Source organism: Elaeis guineensis, chromosome 1 (genome assembly GCF_000442705.2).
Source record: "Elaeis guineensis isolate ETL-2024a chromosome 1, EG11, whole genome shotgun sequence".
Lineage (NCBI taxonomy): Eukaryota > Viridiplantae > Streptophyta > Magnoliopsida > Arecales > Arecaceae > Elaeis > Elaeis guineensis.
This window is the reverse complement of record NC_025993.2, coordinates 37,250,420-37,273,666: the sequence shown is the minus strand read 5'-3', so window position 1 is coordinate 37,273,666 and position 23,247 is coordinate 37,250,420. Positions and strand designations below refer to the sequence as shown.

The 23,247-nt window shown below is 41.7% G+C and overlaps 1 protein-coding gene across 1 annotated transcript; it reads left to right on the top strand.

Moving 5' to 3' along the window:
* The first annotated feature begins 2,214 nt into the window (after nucleotides 1-2,214).
* On the top strand, nucleotides 2,215-4,461 carry LOC105033364 (WAT1-related protein At5g07050). The gene is made up of 7 exons (XM_073252898.1): nucleotides 2,215-2,528; nucleotides 2,623-2,685; nucleotides 2,763-2,879; nucleotides 3,002-3,254; nucleotides 3,400-3,558; nucleotides 3,637-3,788; nucleotides 3,941-4,461. The coding sequence occupies exons 1-7, from the start codon at nucleotides 2,326-2,328 to the stop codon at nucleotides 4,158-4,160; spliced, it is 1,167 nt and encodes a 388-aa protein (XP_073108999.1). The 5' UTR covers nucleotides 2,215-2,325; the 3' UTR covers nucleotides 4,161-4,461.
* Nucleotides 4,462-23,247: the final 18,786 nt, after the last annotated feature.

Sequence of the window (23,247 nt, the reverse complement as noted above, 5' to 3'; positions counted from 1 at the left end):
AGCTACATAAATTTCATCTGGAGTCCTGAAGAGTGCGTGCTAGAATATAGCCAACAATCCCCCCAGCAACACCCAGGGGGCCTAACGGGTCTCGAACCTGCAATCTTGTTCTGATATGACATATTAAGATTTTAGCGCTTAACCACTCTTCTAAAAAGTAATTGTCCAATAGAAGGAGAGATTTATTAGTCTTTATCTATAAGGTATAGAACCTCACATCTATATGTGCTGCGAGTGGGCCTAAGGGGCTTCGTATCGAGCCTAATTTACTTCTAGCAAAATCAAGTCTCGACCGCGGATTAAGCGGTCAGTCTCCATGTAATCCACCAATCAGAGGATGAGCCAACCATCCCATAAGTGCCGACCCTTCGAGGATCGATAGTCACATCAACAGCTACATAAACCCCACCTCGAGCCCCAAAAGATATGCGCTGGAATATAGCCAACATTACTGTAGTTGCTGCTACAAAGGGCCAACCTCTATTCTTTGGCTGTCATTATTAGTCTATCATTTAACATCCACTACTTTTATATTAGTCACTAAAAATATTACTATTTATGGCGGTCAACAATAATGACCACTAAAGAGAATCATTAGTAGCAACTATATAGCGGCCATTTCTATATGTTTAAGCTTTTATAAGAGCTAAATATGACTGTTACTAAGTATTAGTATTTAGTAATAACTTTCTTTGTAACCACCATGAAAATGATACATTTACTATCCACATACTATGATTACTACTAGAACTCCAACTTTTTGTATGGGCTACATGTGACCGCCATAAAGATATAATATTTAGAAGCTACTTATCACCACTAATTAAATATGAAACTTTGTGGGATAGTCGGTTATGGCTACTACTAACTATCTTCTTTTAGTGACCAATATTTTTTAGCAACCACTAAAAGACTTCTTGTATGTTGGTCACTCCTAACTGCCTCTATAAATGCTATATGATGATTAAATTTTTGCAACTGCCACACAAAACATATCGAGAATCGGTACTATTTTGTCATAGAGTAGATCACTGATAGAAACATCCAATTTATCTACTACCCCATTGAAGAGCAACTCATTGACATATTTTGAGAGAATTCACAGGTAGACATATTCTGGTTTTTCTTGGTTCTATATAAACCCTATATACGATCGATGACATATCAAGGTACGTAGAGTGAGTAAATTTCAGTTCTCTTCTCACCTGATCTCCACCATTAAGGTGAGATCTCTCCCCATTCTCTCTATTTTGCATTATTTTACCTCCTTTAATTTGTGTGTGAGTCATGTACACACTGTGTATGCTGACATGGATCGAGTTAATCCTAGGATACCATCGTTACATTTTCCACTTCTTTGTTGCCAAAATTTCCAATGAAGCAAATATTCACCAGACACAATGAAGGAGCCCCTTCCTCTCTCTCTCTCTCCCTCACATACGCTCACACACACAAACACGCTAATGCCCGTCATGGTAGATTAATACCAAACTTCTTTGAAAACAGTAACGACAAACAGCTGCCATTAATCCCCTCTTAATCATCATGAAATACTGTAGCCCACTAGATGATGAAGTGGAACTCTCCGACATGCGTGATGCCACCCTTGATTGTGGCCACCTTGGCAAGCCGCAATTAACACCCCGAACGCAACATCGGGCCCCCATATATTGCGTTCCTTATCCAAATTCCAGGCTTTCTTATTCAGAACCCAAGGTCCATCGATTTCCTCGCGACGTCACAAAGCAATTCCCCGCATCCTGGCAAAACTCAGACACGCAATTTGCAGCACGTCCATGGACAGAGATGAACAGCTGCCGACCGGCCCGCCGCATCGATCCTCGCACAACCAAGCGTGCCTCCACACGTACTAGCCCCACCCTCCACACGTGCGAGCCAATGCCCGGATCCTTCACCAGCATCAGCACGCACCATTCCTCCCCTTGTATGGGGGAATTACGGGTGCCTCTTGCATCGCTCGCCACTAACCCAGTGCCATGGTTCCCACTAGCTCTGGCACGTAAACCAACTCCTATTGCTGCCACGTGGAGCCAACCCACTACCTAATAATTTCTCGTTGGAGAGAATATGCAGTGGTTCCCACGTGTGGGTCATCCTTACCCGGAATGCTTCTCCAACGCTTGGCCTCATGAAGTTGATTTTGCGAGGCAAGCGCCCCAACCAACGGTTATAAATACCAACCCAAGGAAGCCACCCTCCAGGAGAACACAGAGTGTTGGGTTCTTCCTCGTTATTCTCCTTTCTCCTTGCTCCTACGCTATACTCCATTAGGAGAGGTCACACTCCTCTCCCTCTCCTACTAAAATGGAGAGCCAAGGTTGCTGTGGCAAATTCTTCCAAAGGTGCAAGCCCTACGTTGCCATGACCTCTCTCCAATTCGGCTATGCCGGCATGAACATAATCACCAAGGTCTCCCTCAACCATGGCATGAGTCACTACGTTCTCGTCGTGTATCGACATGCCTTTGCAACCCTATCGATCGCTCCATTCGCTCTCATCCTCGAGAGGTGATGATCAGATGATCGAAAAATCTTAACTCGTCGATTCCTATTGACATCCACTGAAAATCTGAGTGCTTGAGTGTATTAACTATTGTAACAGGAAGGTGCGGCCCAAGCTTACACTATGGATTTTCTTGCAAATATTCGTGCTGGGGCTCCTTGGGTTAGTGCTTAACTGCTAAAATTGTTATCATTGTTTCTCTCGAAACCACACTTCTGAGACTTGACCTGAAACTGCAGGCCTGTGATCGACCAAAACTTCTACTATGCTGGCTTGAAGTTCACCTCCCCAACCTTCTCGTGTGCCATGAGCAATATGTTGCCGGCCATGACCTTTGTATTGGCAGTCCTCTGCAGGTAGCTGAAGACAGAGTTGCAGATGCGTTCATGGTGTTAATTACCATAGCTTTTCAGAGAGTGTGCTCGAGTATCTTTTGCTAACAAGGGATTGTATTTGTTGTATTGGAACTGGAAAACAGGATGGAGAAGGTGGATCTCAAGAAAGTGAAGTACCAAGCCAAGGTGGTAGGCACCGTGGTGACAGTTGCTGGGGCCATGTTGATGACCCTATACAAGGGACCTATTGTGGAAATGGTGTGGACCAAGCATATCCATCCTCAGGAAATGAACGCGCCGCCGGTTGCCACGGATTCCGCCGACAAGGACTGGCTGAAGGGCTCCATCTTCCTCATCATAGCGACTCTAGCTTGGGCTTCTCTTTTCATCCTCCAGGTAAAATCTCAATTTCTCGGGCATCATATAAGATTTTATGTAAGGACTATGACTGAAAGAAGTCCACAGCAAAACGAATATTGTTTATTGAATTTTCCACAAGGGAATTGATCTGACTGGTGTTTTCTTCTTCTTGGTTTTATAGGCTGCGACGCTGAAGAAATATGATGCACCCCTCTCCCTCACATCACTAATCTGCTTCGTCGGAACCCTGCAAGCCATTGCTGTCACCCTTGTCATGGAACACAAGCCTTCTGTTTGGAGAATCGGCTGGGACATGAACCTCCTTGCTGCTGCCTATGCTGTTAGTCTCTCTCTCTCTCTCTCTCTATAATCTCTCTCTCTCTCTCTACTGACATGGACAAAAAATTTAAATGTGCAGGGGATTGTGACATCAAGCATTGCCTACTATGTTCAGGGGCTGGTGATACAAAACAGAGGACCAGTTTTTGCCTCTGCCTTCAGCCCTTTGATGATGATTATAGTTGCAATTATGGGCTCTTTCATCCTTGCTGAAAAGATCTATTTGGGAGGGTAAGATAGACGTCTAGCCAAATAACAAAGTCATTCCATAAACAATCAAACAGGGTCTTATTTTGACTTGGAGTCATTAAAACAGGACTAATACCAATACATAAAACACTCGTCGGCTAATACTTTTCCACTACAATCATTTGTGGGTGCAGTGTCCTTGGGGCTATCTTGATAGTTGCTGGCCTCTACTCAGTTCTCTGGGGAAAATACAAGGAGAACAAGGAGAAGAAAGAGCAGGAAGCCATGGAGTTACCAACGACTATAAAGGGCATTGAAGGGAATGGACAGGTAATGGACGTTGCAGAGGTTGATGAAATTGAACTGGAGAAGGCCAAAGCCAACAACATAATAACCCCTGACCAGAAGTTATAGCAGTCAGGGTTCCAATTCCGGAGAGTCCCATGAAGACCAAGGAGGAACCATAAGCTCTGTTGGTTTATGGCACTTTTGATTGGGGGAGAGGGGATTGAGAGGGACAACCAGAGAGGATACAGGTGCCAAGGAGAAGGCACTTTTTGGTCTATCATCTACCAACTTTTTTTTCTCTCTATTTATCTTCTTTTCTGTTTCATTTTATTTCTCATTTTGACGTAGTGGAATGGGATGTAAGCTATAATTTGGAGGATGGAGAAAATGCGTTTGGAGAGTTCTATAATCTCTCATTGAACCAAAATTGGATGTGATCTTGTTGGTGTCCATTTCTTTGTTTTGGTTCTGCTATGGGTATTATCATGCACCAACCACGGTATGTCACCGCTAACTAAAATAATTTAACCGACATCAGTAAGCAAGGCCATTTTTCTTAAGAAAAAGATGACAGGAAAAGCAAGGTAGCACTAGGAATTTTCATCAAGTCATGAGAGCTAAGTGGATTGGCCCCAAATTCTCGGAATGCACAATACCAATCACAAACAAAAGGGAAACAGAAGACACAAAATTGCAATTGCTGCCAACCATCACAGCCATCCATCACTGACACTATACCCCATCTGCCCAACTTGCTTGCACGGATGTAAGGGTAAATCTTCTATGGCATAAGATTTGAAATTGCAATCCCTGTCAACCATCACAGCCATCCATCACTAACACTATATCCCATGTGCCCAAATTGCTTGCTCATTATGTAGCATAAATCTTCCATGACTGTCTTTCATTGTAAAAAAAATATTTGGTCTTTGCTCTCACATATTACATTTTAGTGTGTCCTTAAGTTGTATTTGGTTTGTTCATTTAACACACAATTCCTGATGTAAGTAGCTACTATTTCTATTATACCTATATCAATTTACATCCTCTGAACTACGGATCAAATAGCAATTTGGGCATGTTTGATTGAGGGAGTCAGTCTCTAGAATAGGAATGGAAATGAGTGGCTCCCATTTCACATTCCCATTCCAATTACAGAAAAGAAGAGAATAACCCAATCCTTTAAAAGCCAATCCCTACTCTTCTTTGGTATTTAAATTCCATTCTAATTCCAACCATAAACCAAACATATCAGGTGGATATAGCCCATTGCAATCCTTCCTTTGACCGTGAACCAGATGCACCCTCAAGTCTTTGGATTTTCATGCGTCAAGGTTTCCTTCAGGAATAGTGCAAAACCAAATTGTGATCTCCTTGCACTCAGTATTCTAATAACGCATAAACAACTATTCTTGCAAACCTGGAAAAGTTCAAATTCATTTCACATATTCTTTTTAGGTAGACATGCATTTCTGATATTCAAAACAATGTGGCTACATATGATTCTATAAGATCTATAAATGTGTACGGGAAGCAATTCAAGGTGTGATCCTTGGGGATTGGCACATAAGAGGATATTCCACACAAAGCAACATGAACAGGTAAGTATGTGCAGGGTAAACTTTAAAATTTTTATTGATAGAATCCTTTATCAACTACTTGTAGAGGGAATACTCTTGACATGCCCCTGCAAACGGTATAGTCCATGAACATGAATCTTAGACCAGAGGAAATAACAGAACTTAAAAAGAATGTCCTTCCATGAGAATATAAACAAGTTGATAAATAGAAAACCATTAGAATTTTTATTTTTCTATCATCAAAAAATAAGAAGTTTTGATGCAACCTCATGCATGCAAGCCATTTTCAATGTACATCACTATCAAATAGAAGATGCACTTGGTAACTGTTGGGGGAAATTTCGTTCGTATCGAAGATAAGAAGAGATCGGAGGCCCAGCATGTTATCAATCTAACCGGCCTACCTTCGGTACTAAAAGGCCTTCATCGGCCACACTACCTCGTTCAAATAGAAGATGCACTTGGTAACTGTTGGGGGAAATTTCATTCGGATCGAAGATAAGAAGAGATCGGAGGCCCAGCATGTTATCAATCTAACCGGCCTACCTTCGGTACTAAAAGGCCTTCATCGGCCACACTACCTTGTGTATTTCATTCATTCCCGATTACAAAAAGAAAAAGAAGAAGAGACCGAGGATAGAGAAAAGATGGCGGGAGAGGAAAAGCAAGAAGAGGCCACACTCGTGTGCTCAGTTTCTGCCCATAGGTGCCCGCATTTCCTATGCTCGTTCGATCCCCGCCTCGACCTATGAGCTCAGTAGCGGCCTTCATCCTTGCATCGACTGCTGATCCACTCTTCGCTAATCAATTCTCGATTACTGATCTTAGCATCGACCTCCACTACCAGCTTCGGCCATTAGCCTCCATGAGATCTCTTTATAGCCCATCACATCATCCACTGAAAAATGAGAGTAATCATAAGTAAGGCAAGCCCCTTATATTCTCAGCTTCTAGTTGCCAACTCATACCATTAATATATGGGGCCCCCACATGCCATGAGGTGATGTTAACAGGCACGACTCTTGAGGACATTCAATAAGAGGCAAAAGATCTCTGACATCCTCATACTCTTCTATATCTCTAACCTCCCTTATAAAAAGAAGTAAACAGGGGATGCAAAGGTATGTCTTCTCTCTCTTCTAAAGCGCTCACTCTTTTTTTTTTACTGCAGAAAATCTGACTTGAGCGTCGGAGGGTTTCCATCAGAGTTGAGACTTTTCTTGCAAGTTCGGCCACACGTCAACCCACCAGACATCATCTTACTCCAACACCTCCGGCCCAGGGTGGATTTCAGCCGCAACAGTAACGATGTTGATTTCACCAAAATGGTGCATGGGATAAACGATGACTGTGGAAGGACCATGGACTTGTGATTGAATCCACATAATCCACATAGTAGATTGATGCAGGAGGATTACGTGAGGTACTATCAAAAAAGTTCTTAGTGTTCGCAGCCCATAAGAGATGTTGGCAATCTGGCATGAAGCTAATAAATGGCAACACTATTTGGTAGGCCGGCATTTCATCATCTACACAGACCACTGTAGCTTGAAGTATCTCAAAGTATCAAAAACTATCTTCTGAAGTATAGCAAAAATGGACGGTGAAACTTATGATCTATGACTATGAAATCGAGTATAAGAGAGGCTCTGAGAATCCTGCAGAAGATACCTGCTATCTCAACAGATAGAAGGAAAGTTATGTGCCACGTCACATCTACTACCCGATTGGGTGGATCAAGTACGAGATGAGATGAAGGCTGATGATTCTTTATAGACTATCATTCGGCAACTACTCATTACATCTTTGCTGATAGCCTTTTATTGGTACAAAAACAGAGTGGTGCTAAAGAAGTAATTTATGGACAGAATCGTGTTTTCCAGAACAGCAATCAGAAAGGTGGTCCAAGTGGCTTCCATAGGTTGAATAGCGATACAATACCTCCTTTCATAACTTTACCAAAATGACTTCCTATGAGGTTTTATGTGGTCAATCGCCACCCACTCTGCATCCTATATCGCAAGATCTACCAATGTCCATCAGGTGAATGTTGAGTTAAAGGACATAGACTGGATTCTCCATTTACTAGAGGAGAACCTAGAAGCAGCACAAAGCCAAAGAAGCATCAAGCTGATGAGTACAGAACCGAAAGGTTCTTTGAAGTTCGTAACACGGTTTACCTGCAGTTGCATCCATACCGATAAACTATAGGGACCCTGTAGGAATGGGTTCGGGTTGCATCTTTCGCGCGAAAGCGTGATTGATCTTCTTTCACGATATTAGATGTTGCATTGCATTTTGCACAATTTCCCAAGCATATTGTCTGCTTCATGATCTATAATGCGGATGAAAGAACAACTTTATCATGCTTTGAAAGGTGTGCAAAATGTGATCCAATGGCTAAGGTCGCAAAAAACAGAACAATCATCCTTTAGCACGAAAGGTACAACTTGGACCTATGAGATCCAAAATTCATCCTGTTTTTCATGTATCCAACTTGGAGAAGAGAGTGGCTCCTAACATAGTAGTGTCTACACAAATACCCATTTTTTCAGAAAATGGTGAGCTCCAAATTCAGCCGATTACAATTTTAGATTGCAAGAGAGTTAGGAAAAATAATCAGGTGGTGACTATTTTGGTCCAATGATCCAACTTTGCCGCTGAGAAAGCTACTTGGGAATCTTTTTGCAAGCTACAAGATAAGTTTCCGAATTTCCAGCCTTGAAGTCAAGGTTGATCCCTTGGATGCCACCATATATTATTGCAATCTTTTTGAGCTTTCTTATTTGAACTTGATTTCCTTTTCTTACTTTTCCTATTAGAATTAGGCCAATAGTTATTTAATTAAATTTTTCTTTTAGAGTTAGAATTCCTCCTTTGATTAGGATTGATCTCTATAAAAGCACAGGTGCCATATGACATTTTCATCATTAGAGAAAATTTCACTTTCATTGAAAGCTAATCACCCTCGAAGTGATTGTTGGATGCATGACCCCCTCGAAGTGGTCATTCCAAAATCTTGTTTTCTCTGGTACAAGGCTAACACTTGAGCATCGCAAAGGGGTTCATTCCAATTTGTCCTTAGATTGGAAGTCCTTATATTTCTTTCTTTTTCTTCTATAGCTAAAATTAGTTGCATCTCAAGACCTCTGACTGTTTGTCAAGTGACCAATCAGCACAGAATGCTGTCGTGCCTTGAGGTATATGGAGTAAGACAGGGCAGCTATGGCCGATCACTGTGAGCCAGTATTATGAGAATATTATCTCCAACAAATATGTCCCATAGATAAGCAGCAAGTTGCCACCAAAGTTCGTGGTTGAGAATATCATCTCCACCTCGAGTTCGATCCCATCCAATTTCTCACATTTTAAATTCTATTGATTGATGTGCCAGATGATACCCCTCCCTAGGTTCAAAGTTCTTAATGGATCACATGGAACTATGCCGTTTAGCCATTTCAGTTGTGTGATGCATGCACAGAATCTTGTGGAAAGCATAGAGATTTGTATCAACCAATTCCTTCTTAAACATATCATTTAAAAGTTTTGTCGCGTCTAAGCATTCTATAAATTATGAGCTTGTAGTCTCATCCATGCCTTCCTAGCAAATATTTGCATGATTTATAGGTACAAAATAAATAAATCAACAATGAACTTCCAGAATTATTAACTAGTTGCCATACCCCAAATTTTGCACCGATCTCAAAGCATGAAAAAATAAAGAAAAAGAAAACAAAAAATGGAGAGAAGACTCCTGTCTTCTCTCTTGTTGATTTTTTTCTTCCTTTAGACTCCCGAATAGAATCAAAGTAAGAGGCCAGGAAGGAGTTCAACTCCTCCTCCCTCCACATATATTTAAAAGGACAGAGTTTCTTGTGAAGCCTCCCACCACCGACCGCCGAAACTCGTCGGAAAAGTCTCTTTCTTCTTCCGTGCACCCTCTTCATTTGGACTTTGAAACTTCGCTAGAGATGAGGTACGAGACTCCCACTTCTTTTTATTTTTCTTCCTAGGTCTTCTCCCATCTCTAATAAGCCACCATCAGTCAGATTCCATCACGAACTACTGGAAAAATCGGTTGGAAAACCCTCCCCTATTTTGTTTCACTTTTCTACCCCTTTTCTTTTGAAATTTTTGATGCCGATAGCCATTGCCGATTGCCATTGTGGGATCCACTGGCTACGCCATTGCAGCCCTAGCCACTATCAGTCAGAGTCATGCCGATGGTGCTCCCCTATTCCGAGATTAAAAGGGGGAACCGAATCCCCTATTTGCCTAAGAACCCATAGAAAAGCAAGAAAAAGAAAACAAAAAAGATAGAGTGTTTCTCTCTCTTCCCTCTCTCTCTTTTCTAAGTTTGAATCTCCACTTTCTCTCTCTATTTTCTCTCTCTAAAAATCTCATTTTCTCTCTCTACAAGATCCTCTCTCTAAAAATTCTTTTTTTGGATTATGTCTCTTTTAGGATATTCTGGATCTTAGAAAGATCCTCTTATGGCCTTCATAAATCCTGATGAAGGGATTTTAATCATTGACTGTAGAACAGTTTGCCAGTTCCCACCTTGATTGGATCGAACATCATAAGATTTCATCGTCGATTGTATTATAGTATTCTACCTTGATTCTTGATTTGTAGTGTATCGATTTAATACACTAGATTAGACTGATTGGATGTCAGGTGCTACCGTATAGCCAGCCAGCCTTAAGAGGATTTAAAATTTTTATTTTAAAAATAATTATAATTAAAATTTGATAAAAATATGATTTTGGATATTAAGTTTTGAAAAAAAAAATTTAAAATTATGTGGATCGTTTGAGCACATGTGAGGTCAGTAATGATTTACCTTCTTTAGATTTTTTTTATTTATATAATATTATTTTAAATATTGAATAAATTATTAATAAATTTATATGTATTTATGAATCGTATGAAGAATGTGCTTTAAATGAAAATTGATATGAAATTTAAAAGTATTATTTTTTATACTATTTATTGATCTAAAATCATATATGCATTATTTTGATTTGATTATGACATATGTGTTATTTTGAGAAAAGAATTTTGATATGAATTGGATTTGAACTCTTAGCCTAACTATGTTCTAAATTTTGCCAATTGAAGGTTGTGCATTGGCACTCTGAGCTCATGATTCTATTTCTGATATGGTCATAGGGTATAAGTATGATATTCTGATCCCACTACAGGATATAAGTATGGTATTGTAGTCCAACCATAGGGTATAAATGTGGTACTCTTGCCCGATCAAAGGGTATAAGTGTGGTATTCTAGTCCGGCCACAAAGTATAAGTGTGGTCATAGTGAAAGACTGATGAATTAAGTAGCATTTATTTTGATCAAATTTTTGAATATGATTGGTTTCAAAATCAGATATATAATTATGTATATGAATATTTGAAAGATACTTGTATTACCAAATTCGTGTTTTAAAAATGAATTTGATTACATTTATATACTGATTGATGATGAACTATATTTTAATAATTGCAACACATATTATTACATGAATTATCTAATCAAGATAATCATTATTTACTAGATTGTCTAGCTCATCACTCTATATTTAACTATGTTTATAAATTCAGAGATATAGCTTGACTTGGGGATCAATATGGTAGAGTAAACTAAAGGCAGACTTTGATATTTTATTTTAGATTAAAATTTATTGAGATTTGATGTAAGACCATGAAATATTATTTTGTAAGATATTTGATTTAGTTATTTTAAATAAAATTGAATATGAATTATTTAAATTTTGTTCCACTGTTGCTTTATGATATCGCGATGAGATGTCTTGCATGCTTATGAAGAGAGTTCTTCATAAGCATGCACCAGTTGCCGTGACCCCTAGCTTGCGACCTCAGATTGGGGCATGACACTAGTCTTTTGAGACTTTATTTTACCTTATTTATATGTGTTGTGCTTGTCTTATAAGCTGCACTAGAGTTATTCTCGTATCTTATAAGACAGCAAATATATCTCCTCCAAATATTGAGTAGATTATCAACTACCAAATAATAGTTTGAAATTACTTATAGAGATCAAGAAATGGATATGAACTAGATGCCTTCATTAATTAGTAAATAATTGTCACTAACCTCGAATGGGATGCTATATTTCTTACATGAAGGTATCTCCCTATGAGCATCGCATCAAAACTTTTTCCCAATCTTACCACCCAATGCAGCATGATTTCAGGCAAGCATAGAAACATGTGGATATGGTTTTGGAATATCCTCACTGTTCCTAGAAAGAATCTTCTTATATAGACAATTAAAATAATTTCAGGGGTAATGAAGTTGGATGGAGTTACACAGCATGATTACAATGACATACAACATATGGATGTTGGAATTTAGGGTTTGGTGCATACATATGTGTTTCAAAAATTTTATTTTCTAAATACCACAGTGGAGAATAAGATTAAAATACTTTTAATCTGAATTATGCATACATGAATACATAAAACTACATAGATCTATCTCATATGCTGAAATTGATATATGTTGAAATTTAGATTGTGATCAAATCACATACCTGTTTCGCAATTCTTTTCTTCGAAACTGGATCTGGCAGAGAAGAGATTCTCCCTTAGCTGTATAAGTGTCCGGTCTCTACAAGTATCCACTCAAAATCAGCCTTGAACAATCCTCTATAATCTAAATATTGGTTCTCCCAAAATTCAGCCTTGATCTTTCTCCTTGATCTTCTTCTTCTCCTCTTCTCTAGAAATTTTTTTTGCTTTATATTAATAGAAAATACCAGCAACTAACAAATTATGGGATGCCCAACACCTTGGGCATGGAACTCCTTGGGACTTGCATCCCAAGGGATGGGGCGTGTAGAATGCCTAAGAGAAGAGAAAGGGAGAGGAAGAGAGGGCATGGGGAGAGCCTTTGGGCATGAGGAGCTCCTGGTTTGGATGTTCTAGGGACCTGGGGGGAGGTCCCTTTAAATAGGAACAAGGATTAAATCATATTCAATCACATAATACAAGTTTTACTTGCATTGATTTTTCTATTAACTTAAGTTATCCAACTTACTTTAGGAGATCCTTTAGGTGCCAACAATTGGAGCCCTTGCACCTATAATTAGACATCCCAAAACACACCCAAGAGATGCCCTATAAGTGAATTAAAAGCCCTTTAATCAATGGATACGCCCAACTTAATCAAATCAAGGTGGCGCCCAAAAATAACTATTAAAAAAATTAATTAGGGACTTGTACCCTTAATTAATATAATCTATAACCTTAGACATCCAACAATTAGAGTCTCATGAATCTTATTCATGTAGGTTATTAGTAGATAATTAAGTTAGAATTATCTTATCAAATAAGTAATCTTAATGGAAAGAGGAATTGGGTTCAATCATGTGCTAGCAAGGTTATCATGAACCCAATGAGTTTCTCTAAACTAAATTGACACTTCATAAGCTCAATTACTTATTCTACGCCTAATCCTTTTATTGTGTGACCCCATAGGTTCAATTCTATCTGGTAGTGAGATATATAATAATCTCTATTATTGTATCATTGAAACTCTTTTCAATGGGTCAAAATAATTTTACTCTAACTTAGTAAGGATTGTCGATCCAGAACAATCCTAGTGAGCTCTCACAATCCACCAGTGAGACCTAGCAGTATGTAGTGACAATCCAATAGAACTGAAATGAACATTTAGGTGTAGTTAATATGTGATTCAGTCTCTTTATCATGAGTTCTGACTAGATGGCAGGTCATGGATAAATCGTCAAACCTCAATATCAGTCATATGATAGATTCGATTAGTTCAAGTCTAGTTGTGACTTCTATGAAAACTCTTTTTCATTAATCACACTACTATGGTCATAGAATTTTGGACTTAGCCTTTCAAATTTCATAAGACTACTCTTCTCTATCAAGATCGATAGATCCTATCTTGATGTTTTATTCAGTGGATCAACTGTCGTCAACATCCACTACAAGGGCTCATTGAGACCTATGTTAATGTGTCAGTCAAACTTCAGCAGCCTCACTACAAGCAGCAGTATCATCTCAAGTCAAAAGATCAGTCACACAACTACAGCATCGAGACAATCACTGACGATTGAATAGAAATCTAAGTGATCTCTCGTATGGTCACGCTCAGTACTAGTTATTCTCTAACAACAACCCGCACTCATCGTCCTGTGTCTCTACACAGTAGACCAGAGACTCATCTATCTTGAAGGAAGCAATTTGTGTGTCAGTCTATCCGGATCAATCATCATCCTTATAATAATCCTATGATCGAAAGCATTTAAGAATTATATACATATCTCTAATTCTCAACACCTTGAGAATATGTGTTATATCAATTCCATGGACGATTCAAGGATATATCATACTTGAATGAAAAGTAATTATCCTTTTATTGATTATATCAATATATTAAGTACAAAATTATGTCTTAAATTTATTACAATGTGTCAGTCATATTAGCTTTTAGGACATATATCTAACAATCTCTCACTTGGACTAAAGCCAATTGGCCATAAATTTAAGTCCCATTTTCTCAAGGTGGACTTCTATTTTTGGTTGGCTCAACTGCTTAGTCAGCAGATCTGCTACGTTGTCCACAGAGTCTATTCTTTGCACCTCGATATGAGGTAGTCGCATATACCATTGCTCTATATGCTTGAACTTCTGGTGAGATCTTTGGCTCCTTAGCTAGAGCTATAGTGCCATTGTCTTTGTAGTACAGTGTCATAGCATGACATCCAGCTCTATAACTAACAATAGAGCTAGAATTCATCCTATACATATACAACATGCTCAGCCTCCATTGTTCGATTACTCAGAATCCTTCCGATATATCGAACAAGAATACACCCTCAAATCGTAACTCAGAATCTCCTCCAAAAATCAAGAACAAATTCTTAGTCCTTTTTAAGTACTTAAGGATATTCTTCATAGCTATTCAGTGCTCCTCGTCTAGATTTGATTGATACCTGCTCGTGACACTCATAGCAAGGGTAATATCAAGTCGAGTATATGGCATGACGTACATGAGGCTTTCTATTATCGAAGTATAAGGAATCTTACTCATGCACTGTATCTCCTCAGATGTGGTCGGATACATCGTCTTGAAGAGACTAATACCATGCCTAAGAGGTAAGAGATCTCTCTTGAAAATTTTCATGCTGAACCTTTTCAGCACCTTCTCTATGTACAGCTCTTGTGGCAGGCCAAGCATCCGTTTAGGTCTATTCCTATAGACCTTTATTTCAAGAATATAGGATGTTTCCCCTAGGTCTTTTATAGAGAATTCTTTGGACAACCATCTTTTGACTATGGTCAGCATAAAAATATCATTCTCAATAAGGAAAATATCATCCACGTACAATATGAGGAAGGTGATCGCACTCCCACTAACCCTTTTGTATATACAAGGTTCCTCTTCATTTTTGATGAAATCAAATAATTTGATTGCCTCATCAAAATGATGATTCCAACTCCGAGAAGCCTGCTTTAATTTGTATATGGATCTTTGCAACTTGCAGACTCTGTGATCACCATCATCGGACGTGAAACCCATAGGCTGCTTCATAGAGATATCTTCCTCAAGATATCCATTCAGAAAAGCAGTTTTCACATCCATCTACCAGATTTTATAATCATAGTAAGCCACAACAGCAAGCAAAGTGTGAATGGATTTCAACGTAGCTATGGACGAAAAGATTTTCTGATAGTCAATGCCCTCGCACTGACTATAACCTTTTATCACAAGCCTAGCTTTATAGGTCTCTACCTTACCATCGGCATCTATCTTCTTTTTGTAAATCCATTTATACAAAATTCAGTATATGAAAATCCGTGGATCTGATACCACTGTTGGAATTCAAGGTTTGGTGCATGTATGTGTGTTTCAAAAATTTTATTTTCTAAACACCATAATGGAGAATAAGATTAAAATATTTTTAATCTGAATTATGCATGTATAAATACATAAAACCATATGGATCTATCTCATATGCTGAAATTGATATATGCTGAAATTCAAATTATGATTAAATCACATACCTGTTTCGTAATCTTTTTCCTCGAATCTAGATCTGAAAGAGAAGAGGTTCTCTTTTAGCCGCATAAGTATCTGACTTCTGTGAGTATCTACTCAGAATCAGTCTGGAACAGTCCTCTATAATCTAAATTTTGGTTCTCTCAAAATTCAGCCTGCTGAATCTGAATGAAGCCTGGATCGTGATCAATGCTTGATCTTTCTCCTTGATCTTCTTTTTCTCCTCTTCTCTAGAGTTTTTTCTTGATTTGTGCTGCTACAAAATACCAGCAACCAGTAAATTATGGGATGCCCAACACCTTAGGTGTGGAACTCCTTGGGACTCGCATCCCAAAGGATGGGGCGTGTAGAACACCTAAGAGAAGAGAAAGGGAGAGGAAGAGAGGGCATGGGGAGAGCCTTTGGATGTGAGGGGCTACTGGTTTGGATGCTTTAGGAATCTTAGGAGAGGTCCCTTTAAATAGGCACAAGGATTGAATCCTATTCAATCACATAATACAAGTCCTACTTGCATTAGATTTTCTATTAACTTAAGTTATCTAACTTACTTTAGGAGACCCTTTAGGCGCTAAAAATTGGAGCCCTTACACCAATAATTAGACACCCCAAAACACACCCAAGAGACGCCCCATAAGAGAACTAAAAGTTCTCTAATCAATGGACACGTCCAACTTGATCCAATCAAGGTGGCACCCAAAAATAACTATAAAAAAAAATAATAGGGACTTGCACTCTTAATTAATATGATCCATAACCTTAGACATCTAACAATTGGAGTCTCATGAATCTTATTCATGTAGGTTATTAGCAGGTAATTAAATTAAAATTATCTTATCAAATAAGTAATCCCAATGAAAAGAGAAATTGAATCCAATCATATGCTAGCAAGGTTATTATGAACCCAATAGATTTTTCTAAACCCAATTGATACTTCATAAGCTCAATTACTTATTTTAGGCCTAATCCTTTTGTTGTGTGACCCCATAAGTTTTATTCTATTTGGTAGTGAGATATACAATGATCTCTATCATTATATCATTGAAACTCTTTTCAATGGATCAAAATGATTTCATTCTAACTCAGCAAGGATTGTCGATCCAGAATAATCCTAGTGAGCTTTTACAATCTACCAGTGACACCTAGCAGTATGTAGTGGCAATCCAGTAGAACTGAGATGAACCTCTAGGTGTAGTTAACATGTGATTCAGTCCTTTTATCATGAGGTCCGACTAAATGGCAAGTCATGGATAAATTGTCAAACCTCAACATCAGTCATATGATGATTCGATTAGCTCAAGTTCAGTTGTGATTTCTATGAAAACTCTTTTTCATCAATCACACTACTATGGCCATAGATTCTTCAACTTAGCCTTTCAAATCTCATAGAACTACTTGTTGTGATCCAGGTGGTGTGCCCAAGGCCCAGGGGACCAAGGCTAAGGCCAAGGTCCATCATTCATGAGGGCTTCATGGAGGCTCTAGGGCTAGTTGGGCCCTAGGTTGAAAGGCTGTGGGCCTTTCGGGTTCTTGAGGTCTAGGTTATGTGGGCTTCAAGGGACCAACTCTTTATGAGCCAGGTCTGGACCCAGGATAGGTGAGATTAGGTCGAGTCATGGGTGTACATGGGCTTGGGTTAACCTAATCTCCCATAGAGTTAGTCAAGGGAGTTTTGGATTTGGGTCACTTGACCCTGTGTTTATATATACATGTACTGTATAGGTTTGATTAAGCCAAGAAATACAGAAACTATTTCTCCCAAGTCTCTCTCTCTCTCTTCTCCCTCTCTCTCCAGCTACTCTCCATGCCCCAGGAGCAAGAAACCCTAGGGTTTCTTGCCGCCAGGTCCCAAAAAGGCAGGAAAGCAAGAGGAGGCGCTAGCCCCTTCCCCTTGTGCCACCACCCCTTTTCTTCTCTCCCTCTCTTGCAGCCACCCAAACAGTAGGTCCAGGACCTGAAATCTCTTGTGAAGAGGTTGGTACAAGTTTCTCTCAGATCTGGAGTTGATCTGAGGTCGTTTGAGGTGCGGGTGAGATCTCCATCAACAGATCTACAGGAGAGGCTGCAGCAGGACAGATCTGCAAGGTCTGTCTCCATCTACCTTCTTCCCTATCTAGAATACCCCGATTTGAGATCTACGAATTGGAAGACCTCGGTCCAGGCTTGATCTAGTTGGATACCAGATCTTGGATTTTTTAGAGGTGTTTTCAGAGGTATTCTTCATCTGGAATGAAAGGCTGACGAAGAAGACAGCAACCAGACTGATTTCGTCAAGGGCCTTCAATCGAGTCCAGAAGTCTCTAGATCTATTTGTTGCTGGTTCCGCTGCACCCAAGGTCCGTGGAAGGAGCTGGAATCGTGCTCCAATAGTTGGTATCAGAGCCACGGTGGTGAGGAAGCGGTTCCAAGCACGAGAAGTTAAAGATCCCAAGTACTGAAAATTTTTAGCAAGATACCATCAAGGTATATTCTACACTTCTTGATTTTATATTGCTTGTTTGGCTTGGATCCAGTCATGGGCAGAAATATGAAGGTCGATTTCGAGAAGTTTGATGGCAAGGAGAATTTTTTCATGTGAAAAATCCAGGTGGAGGATCTTCTGGTGCAAGCAGATCTGGATCAGGCTTTGGATGAGAAGCCTGAGGGAATGACGGATAGACAATGGGCATCGTTGGAGAAAAAAGCATGCTCGGTGATCAGAGGATGTTTGGCGGATGTGGTGTTGTATTCGATGCTGGAAGAAAAGACCCCGAAGGGCCTTTGGTCGAAGTTGCACACCATATATATGGGGAAGAATATGTGCAACAAGCTAATGCTGAAGAAGAGGTTGTATAGTCTTCGGATGCAGGAGGGATCTGATGTGATTGGCCACATTCAGAGGTTCGACCAGTTGTGCACAGAGTTGATGAATATCGGTGTGAAGCTGGATGAGGAGGACAAGTCCCTGTTACTTTTGTGTTCACTACCAGGATCATATGACTCTTTGGTGACTACACTGCTCTACGGCTAGGAGACTCTGGAATATGAGGACATGGTCTCGGTGCTGAGATCTAATGAGCAAAGGAAAAAGTTGACCAGAGATCGGGCTCCCCAGGAGGGTTTGGCAGTAGGGGAGAGGACAGGTAGAGGCAGAGGCAGAAGCAAGTCTAGGGGGCGGTCCAAGTCCAGAAAGGGAAAGAAAGAGATGAAATGCTTCAAGTGCAACGAGTTCGGGCACTTCAAGCGAGAATGTCCACTATGGAAGAGCAAGAAGGGAGAAAGAAGTGGCTCAGAATCAGTGAGTGCAGTTGCTGGGCAGCAGGTGGAGGATGGTCTACTTGTGGTATCAGATGGTCACAGACATTACACAGAGGAGTGGACACTAGACTCTGCATACTCACATCACTACACACCACACAGGTCTTGGTTTGTGACATACACCAAGACAGATGAGGGATTAGTGACTCTAGGCGACAATCATCCTTGCAAGGTGGCTGGAATTGGGACAGTCAGGGTGAGGATGTTTGATGGGATTGTGAGGATATTGATAAATGTAAAGCACGTCCCGGAGCTGGAAAAGAATCTGGTGTCACTTGGCTACTTGGAGCGCAGTGGATACAGCTTCAGCAGTAGGGCTAGAAGCGGAGTACTGAACATCTCCAATGGAGCTATGGTAGTGATGAGAGGCAGGAGGTTGGACAATAACCTCTATCGTACGGAGGGATCTGTGGTGACCGGAGAGTCTGATGCAGCAGCTGCAGCACAGGACCAGCAGGGGGCTTACAGGATGTGGCACTACCGCCTAGGCCACATGGGTGACAAGGGGCTGAGGGAGTTGAGCAGGAGAGGACTCATCTCTGATCTGGAGGATGGTGCTACAGGGGAGATCTGTGAGCCTTGCCAGATGGGAAAGCAGAGGAGAGTTCAGTTCAACATCAGTACAGCCCGCAGTGCAGCCCCTTTGGAGTTAGTACACACGGATGTGTGGGGACCAGCCCCAGTTTCAGCTAGGAATGGGGCCAGATACTTCATGACCCTGATTGATGATTTCTCAAAAAAACTCTGGATTTACTTCATGAGAGAGAAGTCAGAGATCTTCACCAAGTTCAAGATCTGGAGAGCTGAGGTGGAGAAGGAGCAGGGGAGGAGCGTGAAGTGTCTGAGGTCAGATAATGGCAGGGAGTACACCAGCAGAGAGTTCCAGGATTACTGTGAGGAGTGTGGGATCAGGAGACACTTCTCAGTTAAGGAGACTCCACAACAGAATGGGGTGGCCGAGAGGATGAACAGAATACTTCTGGAAAAGGCACGATGCATGAGGCTGCAAGCAGGGCTTTCAAAGGAGTTCTGGGTTGACACAGTTGACGCAGTGGGTTACTTGATCAATCGGTCACCTCACACCAGGTTGGATGGCAGGCTTCCAGAGGAGGTATGGTCTGGGAGGACAGTTGGGCTGGGCCATCTACGGGTATTTGGGTGCACGGCCTATGTGCACATTGGAGCTGGTGAGCGGAGCAAGCTAGATGCCAGATCACGCAAGATGGTGTTTCTAGGCTATCCGCGAGGAGTTAAGGGATACAGGCTATGGGATCCCTTGGAAAAGAAGGTCTTCATTAGTCGGGATGTGACTTTTGACGAGGAGTCAGTCCTACAGAGGCGAGCAGGCATGGAAGAGCAGCAGGAGGTCCAGCAGGGCGCTGCTAGACAGCTTACCTCTTTGATTTTGCCTCTTGCAGGTACTACTGGAGGACATGACATTCAGGTGGAGCACCTACTTAAGGTGTCTCCACAGATGGAGAGGACTCGGACAGATGATCGAGGTGGAGAGATCCAGCAGGAGCGAGCTGGACTGAGGACTGATATCGGTGTTGTCCTACATAAGCCCAAGAGGACCATCAGGCAACCGGACCGATATGGCTTCGAGGAGACACTATCATATGCCCTGGTGATAGCGAATGGAGACCCATATACGTATCAGGAGGCTATTGAGAGCCAGGACAGAGAGCGGTGGGTCCAAGCGATGTTCGAGGAGATGCAGTCTCTCCACCAGAACCAGACGTAGCGATTGGTACAGTTGCCATAAGGGAAGAGTTCCATTGGCTGCAAATGGGTCTACAGTCGCAAAGAAGGGCCTTCAGAGCAGGGAGGTATCAGATTCAAGGCGAGGTTAGTGGCCAAGGGATACTCCCAGAAGGAAGGCATCGACTTCAGCGAGGTCTTCTCTCCCATCGTCAGACATACTTCCATCAGAGTGTTGCTGAGCATTGTAGCAGCTCAGGATTTAGAGCTGGAGCAGATGGATGTCAAGACGGCATTCCTCCATGGGCATTTGGAGGAGAGGATTTACATGGAGCAGCCACCCAGTTTCAGGGATCCAAGATCAGAGGGAAATGTTTGTTTATTGCAGAAGTCGCTGTACGGACTGAAGTAGTCGTCGAGGCAATGGTACAAGCGATTTGATTCCTATGTGCGCAGCATTGGACTTTTCAGGTGCGAGTTTGATCCTTGTGTTTATGTTCAGTCTCTTGAGGATGGTTCTAGGGTGTTCCTACTCTTGTATGTGGATGACATGCTTATAGCATGCAAGAGTAGGAAGGTTGTGCAGGATCTGAAGGCATCCTTATCTCGGGAGTTTGAGATGAAGGATTTGGACCTTGCAAGGAAAATCCTAGGCACGGAGATTTTTAGAGACCAAGCCCGAAGGGTGCTGTATCTATCTCAGGGGGGCTACATACAGAAGGTCTTAGAGAGGTTCAGGATGAAGGGAGCAAAGCCGGTGGAGCTGCCACTTGCCGGTCACTTCAGACTCTCAAAGACCATGGCGCCACAGACTGAGGTGGAGGCTCAGGAGATGGAGACGGTTCCTTATGCTTCAGGAGTTGGGAGCTTGATGTATGCGATGGTCTGTTGTAGGCCAGATATCGCTCATGCAGTGAGTCAGGTTAGCAGGTTCATGGCGCAGCCTGGCAGGGAGCACTGGAGAGCTCTGAAGTGGATATTCAGATACCTGATGGGATCAGTTGGAGTTGGCATCTGCTACGAACAGCGAGGAGGTGCAGTGGGATACTCTGACATGTCCAGGGAGGCTCAGGGGCTGATTGACGGTTATGTAGATGCAGACTTCAGTGGAGATGTGGATACCCAGAGGTCTACGACAGGCTTCATCTTTAGCCTGTATGGAGGTCCTATATCTTGGAGATCGAGTCTGCAGCCTATCACGGCCCTATCCACTACAGAGGCGGAGTACATCAGGCTAACAGAAGCAGCTAAGGAGGCAATTTGGCTGAAGGATTTGTTGATGGAGATGGATCTTACTAAGGAGGCCGTTAGAGTGCACTGTGACAGCCAGAGTGCACTTCTATTAGCACAGAACTCAGTCTATCATGCAAGGACAAAGCACATCGACATTCGGTATCATCGGATCAGAGAGCTTGTGGAGGATGGCGAGGTGGAGCTGGTAAAGGTACACACCAAGGAGAACCCAGCTGATGCACTTACGAAGGTACTTCCACGGGACAGCTTTCAGAGATGTGTTGAGCTGATTCGGCTGATGGACAGAGTGGAGCTAGTTGAGGCCTTGGGACACCAAGGTGGAGATTGTTGTGATCCAGGTGGTGTGCCCAAGGCCCAGGGGACCAAGGCTAAGGCCAAGGTCCATCATTCATGAGGGCTTCATGGAGGCTTTAGGGCTAGTTGGGTCCTAGGTTGAAAGACTGTGGGCCTTTCGGGTTCTTGAGGTCTAGGTTATGTGGGCCTCAAGGGACCAACTCTTTATGAGCCAGGTCTGGACCCAGGATAGGTGAGATTAGGTCGAGTCATGGGTGTACATGGGCTTGGGTTAACCTAATCTCCCATAGAGTTGGTCAAGGGAGTTTTAGGTTTGGGTCACTTGACCCTGTGTTTATATATACATGTACTGTATAGGTTTGATTAAGCCAAAAAATACAGAAATCATTTCTCCCAAGTCTCTCTCTCTCTTCTACCTCTCTCTCCAGCTACTCTCCATGACCCAGGAGCAAGAAACCCTAGGGTTTCTTGCCGCCAGGTCCCAAAAAGGCAGGAAAGCAAGAGGAGGCGCTAGCCCCTTCCCCTTGTGCCGCCACCCCTTTTCTTCTCTCCCTCTTTTGCAGCCATCCAAACAGCAGGTCCAGGACCTGAAATCTCTTGTGAAGAGGTTGGTACAAGTTCTTCTCAGATCTGGAGTTGATCTGAGGTCGTTTGAAGCACGGGTGAGATCTCCATCAACAGATCTACAGGAAAGGCTGCAGTAGGACAGATCTACAAGATCTGTCTCCATCTACCTTCTTCCCTATCTAGAATATCCCGATTCAAGATCTACGAATTGGAAGACCTCGGTCCAGGCCTGATCTAGTTGGGTACTAGATCTTGAATTTTTTAGAGGTATTTTCAGAGGCATTCTTCATCTGAAACGAAAGGCTGATGAAGAAGACAGCAACCAGGCTGATTTCGTCAAGGGCCTTCAATCGAGTCCAGAAGTCTCCAGATCTATTCGTTGCTGGTTCTGCTGCACCCAAGGTCCGTGGGAGGAGCCGGGATCGTGCTCCAACACTACTCCTCTCTATCAAGGTCGATAGATCCTAT

Excerpts from the sequence above, each read along its gene's own strand:
- LOC105033364 (XM_073252898.1), top strand. The coding sequence starts at position 2,326 with ATGGAGAGCCAAGGTTGCTGTGGCAAATTCTTCCAAAGGTGCAAGCCC. Across the intron at positions 2,686-2,762 it reads TTCGTGCTGGGGCTCCTTGG|GCCTGTGATCGACCAAAACT; the intron begins GTTAGTGCTTAA and ends CTGAAACTGCAG. Across the intron at positions 3,559-3,636 it reads TCCTTGCTGCTGCCTATGCT|GGGATTGTGACATCAAGCAT; the intron begins GTTAGTCTCTCT and ends TTAAATGTGCAG.